The sequence below is a fragment of the Poecilia formosa genome, unplaced genomic scaffold, assembly GCF_000485575.1.
Source record: "Poecilia formosa unplaced genomic scaffold, Poecilia_formosa-5.1.2 Scaffold112, whole genome shotgun sequence".
Taxonomy (NCBI): domain Eukaryota; kingdom Metazoa; phylum Chordata; class Actinopteri; order Cyprinodontiformes; family Poeciliidae; genus Poecilia; species Poecilia formosa.
In genome coordinates this window covers 1,094,616-1,100,150 of record NW_006800051.1, presented here as the reverse complement: position 1 = coordinate 1,100,150, position 5,535 = coordinate 1,094,616, and the positions used below count along the sequence as shown (strand labels likewise).

The 5,535-nt window shown below is 43.0% G+C and overlaps 1 protein-coding gene across 1 annotated transcript in view; it reads left to right on the top strand.

Annotated features, from left to right (window-relative positions):
* LOC103143508 (uncharacterized) overlaps positions 1-5,535 on the top strand; it is a 44,084-nt gene that overhangs the window by 22,282 nt on the left and 16,267 nt on the right. Inside the window, 10 exon segments of the mRNA XM_016675269.1 lie at positions 102-246; positions 1,501-1,704; positions 1,784-1,928; positions 2,357-2,430; positions 2,531-2,623; positions 2,852-3,084; positions 3,777-3,957; positions 4,037-4,231; positions 4,435-4,585; positions 5,461-5,522. Coding sequence (XP_016530755.1) covers positions 102-246; positions 1,501-1,704; positions 1,784-1,928; positions 2,357-2,430; positions 2,531-2,623; positions 2,852-3,084; positions 3,777-3,957; positions 4,037-4,231; positions 4,435-4,585; positions 5,461-5,522 — 1,483 coding nt within the window.

The window sequence follows — 5,535 nt, the reverse complement described above, 5'->3', positions numbered from 1 at the left end:
AATCGTCCCTTTGTTTCCCTCAGGTTGATTCCTTCCTGTTTGCCCTCAGGTTGATTCCTTCCTGTTTGCCCTCAGGTTGATTCCTTCCTGTTTGCCCTCAGGTTGATCACACAGCCCCAGAAAGTGATCCTGGCTCCGGTGGATGATTCCGGAACGATGAAGGAGCTCTGCAGCGACTCGTGTCTCACTTCCACCAAATCCAAGATGCTTCTCTCCAACTGCAAGCTGTGTGGCAAACACTGTCCTGTAAGGAAACGCTGCTGGCAGCGAACGAAGCTAAACCACCTAATAGGGAGGCAAACAATGGATTAAAATTAGTTTAGATCAATTAACTAAAATTTAATTAGCTAAAGATGGCAGCCATGCCAGAACGGGAAAGAGAAACAGTTCAAACAGAGTCCGGTGTGGGATGCAAAATGCATTTTATGTGGTTCTGTTTAGAAATAAACTCCCTGAGTTTCACCTCAGCAGCGCTTCATTTAGCCGAGATGAGATTATAAGTACAGCAGCTTTTAGGGCTTTTTTACATGGGAGAGAAGATGGAGCGAATTTCTGCCAAATATCTGAACATTTTCTGGAAAAACTGGGAAATTTCTGATATCCAAATGTTGGAAATTGGGAAGAAAAGAACTCAGAACTTTGCACATTAATCTCAGAAATCGTCTTGAAAAAGTCAAAAATGTTTGACTTTCCGATCTCATAAATTTCCATGTTTTTTTTTTTAATTTCTGAAATTTATTTCAAAATTTTTGAGTGTTTTCTTGTAAATTTTCAACTTTTGGATCTCAGAAATTTCCAAGTTTTATCTTGATAATTTCTGAGATTTATCTCAAGTTTTTTTTTGTTTTTGCCGATATTTACTCCTCCTGTTTTCCTTCTATCTTCGTTGGCCCTAATGTGTCGGTACAAGGCTGTGATGACAGAAAGAAGAGGTTATAAAAAAGAAAAACAAAAACACTGTGCCAGTAAGTGAGGTTGATTTTGGTTGTGAGTTAATGCACTTCATGGAGAAAAGTTTAAATTTTCCTTTAACAGGAACTACAGTCTGCACTTCTGCACAAACATCTTTCTGTTTCACATATTTTATTCTTTTATCTTTTATTTTTCTATTGAGAAATCTAAGAGGTTTTATTTTATAAATTTATCTAAGTTTAATAATGTTTGAAAAACACATTTTTATGTTTAATACAACTGATGCAACATAATGTTAAAATGTAATTGTTTTTTTTTAATTCAGCATATAAAACATTTATTCCTTTATGTTATGGAAAGATGGTTGACTCTCATGATAACAGAAAATTGCCGCTTTTCAGTTAATCATAAGTTGATTGATAACATGAATCAACTTTAGATGAACTCGTTAACTGATAATTACATCCCTGTCACCTGTTAGATGGCATCATAAACCCGAGAATCAGAGACAGAAGTCACTGTTAGTGAGATCTGTGTGAAGAAGAGGATGCCATCTTCATCTGTTCTGATCTTCCGTTTCTCCGTCAGTGTAAGCTCTCCATGACGGTGGACGGTGAGGTGCACAGACTTTGCAGCGAGTCCTGCGTCTCCGACTTCCGCATCCAGAACCAGTCCTCCTGGTCGTCCTGCGCAGCCTGCGGCGCGCTGCGCTGCAGGCTGCGGCTCGCCCTGCAGACAGATGGCGGCGTGAAAACCGTCTGCGGAGACGAATGTCTGCTCAAGCTCAAAGAGGTGCAGAAACAAAACGTCCCTCTGTTAGAACCTGAGCAGGAATGAACTGTCACTCTGTTTTTCTGAACTCGTTCTGCAGAAAGTGAAAACCTTGCAGCTTTGCTCGACGTGCAGAACGTCCCATCAGATGTCGGACATGGTGGAAAATCAAAACAGTGAGGGGCAGCTGGATCTGTTCTGCAGCCACAGGTGCATGAAGGTCCACAGAGCTCAGACCTTCACAGGTACAATCCCTTTAACTCTGCAAGTTAAAACCAGGAAGATCTGATTTGTAATATAGCTGTAAATATAACTGATGACACAAAATATCATCAGTTATGTTTGTTCTAGTTTCTCATCACTTTAAATAAGACAAACAGCTTTAAAAGTTATTTAGAAAAAGTAGTTAGAAATAACTTTTCAGAAAGTAATAGGTGCTTGTTTTAGGTCAATCATTCTTTAATATCAATAAAACTGGCAGGTTGTTTCACTTATAACATGGGAAAAATAATCTGTCAATGAAACTGAAGGAATTATTTACTTAAAACGAACTAAACTAAACGTGCACACTATGTAAACATTTTAAAACGTGTCTTGTGCTCATGTTCCTGATCTTTGGATCTTAATGTCCACAGAAAATTACCTTAAACGTAACTTTTTTTCTCTGTTTTAGCAGAAAGCAAGTCAGAGGAGGCTGACGTTAAAGACGGTAAAGACATGAAGCCGTCACTGGCCAGTTTACCCCAGGTGAGTTTTCGTGTGCAGTTACAAACTCCAAAACCTGTTTTCTGATTTTAAATCAAACTAAACGGCGGTAGCAGAGCTGATGTTTTAACTCTTTTGTTAGATCAAAGAGGAGCCGGAGGACCAGGAGTATTTTCTGAGCCGCTCCGTCTCAGTTTCTCCACAGAGCATCAAGGAGGAGCCGGGCGTGCCGAAGGTCGGATGCACTCACACCAAATGTTGCTTTCATGATGCAAAAACTAAATCTGATCCTCATTTTAAGCCAAGTTAGTTTTCTTATTTTAACTGTAATAAGATGTTTGCACTAGAATCTGGACAAAAATACTTAGTAAGATTTTATGTTTTTGCAGAGTTGGACAAGATAATTTCTTAGAATAAAATCCTTACGGTCCATCAGGTTACTGAGCTGGTTCTGGTTCTGCAGGAGGACCTGAAGATCGGGTCGGTTTTCTCCCTGACGGAGGACTCCAAGCCGCCCCGGCCCGCTCCGGCCCACATGGAGATCCAGGCGTCCTGCTCCACCTGCCAGAAGGTGCTGCTGGATGGAGAGACCGTCTACCAGAGGAAAGCCCATTCGGACCTCTTCTGCTCCACTTCCTGTCTGCTCAGGTTCCACCAGCTGAAGTCCGTGAAGAAGACGTGTCACTTCTGTCTGCGGTGATTCTGCTTCCTGACTCGGTTCACCTGTGGACCAAAACTTCAGCGTTTGTTCTGTTTTCATCTGCTCGGTTTTCTTTCTCACTGTGTCAAAACAATCTCTGTGAAAAACAAACCTGAGGAAAACCCTCCTCACCTGTGGGGGCGCTGCACCAAGAACTGCTGAAGGAAACGACACAGAAACCTCTGAAGAAGACATTTGTCTAAATGTAAACAAAAATGGAGAGGTGTCAGATTTTAGCAGTTGGAGGACTTCTCTTTAGTCTTTGGTAAAAAAAAACATCAGCCATTTCTTCCGCTAGTGCTGGACTAAGGTGTGTGGTTTGGTTGTATTTACCCAGAATGCCCTGCGTTTAGACAGTTTCCTGCTTCTTCAGTGGCCTCCGGTCCACCAGGTGTTAACATTCCCATTCAAACTGCACCAGAATTCCCTTCAACTGAACTGAGACCGAGGTTTGTAGACGATCTAAGCTGCTTGGGTCACATAAATCGAGCTCCAGTCCGTTTGTCTAGACATTCTGGTTGTTTGGGTTTGGTAGGTTTGTGGAAGAGAACCACAGCAGCTGAAAATGGAACAAATGTTGCAGCTTCGGTCCCCAGTGAAACTAAATCTGTCGAACTATCAGTTGTGGATGAACACCAGGTGGTGGTGCAGCTTCTGCAGACTTAGCATGGATCCTTTTGGTTTCCAGGGAGATCGTGAAGCTCCAGTCGGTCCTGCAGGCTGCCGTAGACGATGCGGGAACGAAGAAGGACTTCTGCAGCCAGTCCTGCCTGTCGTCCTTCAACTACAAGAGGATCATGTCCACCAAGCCCCCCGTCGTCCCAGCTGGGTCGCGGTCCCAGTGCAGCGTTTGCAGCAGATTCTGCATCGTAAGCCTCCCGGCTGCTGTGCCATCCGCGCCCGGCTCCGGATCTGGCTCTGATCCACTCCTGGTTTTCCTTCCTGCAGAGCAAACACGAGGTCATCCATCAGGACGTGGTGCAGAAGGTCTGCAGCGACCCCTGCTACCGTCGCTTCTGCAACATCAACAACCTGTCGGTGTGCGAGAACTGTGGCTCCCGCTGCAGCGCGCCGCTCAGCCTCAAGATGGAGGACGGCAGCAAGCCGCTGTGCGGCGCCGAGTGCCTGAAGCTACTCAAGCAGGTCGGTTCCTTCCTTCCTTCCTTCCTTCCTTCCTTCCTTCCTTCCTTCCTTCCTTCCTTCCTTCCTTCCTTCCTTCCTTCCTTCCTTCCTTCCTTCCTTCCTTCCTCCCTCCCTCCCTCCCTCCCTCCCTCTGAAAATTGAATCCTGGAACATAAATTTGGTCTAAAAATCTTAAAATTTGATGTTTTCTCCTTCTCCGACAGAAAATCCAGCCGTTGCAGCCGTGCTCCATGTGCTGTAAATCCAAACTCGTGTCTGAAATGTTTGAGAATAAAACCAGTGAAGAAGTCGTGGAGCTCTTCTGCTCCAGCAGCTGCGTGACGGCGGCCAAGATCCAGGCCGTCTGTTCATCAGGTAACAAACGAAGCTGCTTTTCTCTCCTGGTTCTTCTGGGCTCAGACGTTTCCAGAAAACACAGACAGATTCCTCATGTCCTCCAGATCCGTCCTTCCTTCACCGATTCTTTCCCTCCTGTCTGGGTTCTGGGTCAGAAGTTCCCCAGGTTTTCTGAAGGCATCCAGGATGAACCTGTCGTCTCATAGAACCATTTTAAATGAGAAAATTAGACGTTTTGTCACAAAAATAACATTTGTTCTCATTATGACTGAAACGATTAATCATGATTAATTGGTTATTGAAATAATCATCAATTAATTTGGTTATCGGTTAATCATTAACTGCAGCATGGAGACAAAGACCATTTGCTGAAAGAACAACATATTCAAAGCAGCAGTTGAGCCAAAACTTCAAAAATATAAACTTTTTGCATTTAAGATTTTAAAAACTTCTTTGTCTGTAAATATGTTCAACCCATAATTCCTCTAGTGACAAAGTTTTAGCTTCACCTGCTTCAAATTCTGTAAAACAACAAAAAAATCTGCCAATCAGCACCTTTTTCCATCTGATTATTAATTGGTTAATCAAATAAATAACCAACAGATCAGATCCATGCGGTGCTGAAAGCCTGAACTTTTCACATGTTGATGTTAGAAGGATTTATTAAATACGCCAAAGGAAAGCTGCTGTTACGTTTTAGGTAATGAAATGTTTTTCTTACTTAAAAAGGAATTTAATCATTAATTAATTTGCATCTATTAATGTATAAAACGGCTGAAAAAACAACACAACTAGCAATTTTTTATTTGATTAATCATCAGAATAATTGATGACTAAAATAATAATTAGCTGCAGCCCCAGTTCCCATATGTTAAACTAAATTTGACCCTCAGGCGTCCCTCTGACCGTCTCGTCCCCCTCAGGCGTCCCTCTGACCGTGTCGTCCCCCTCAGGCGTCCCTCTGACCG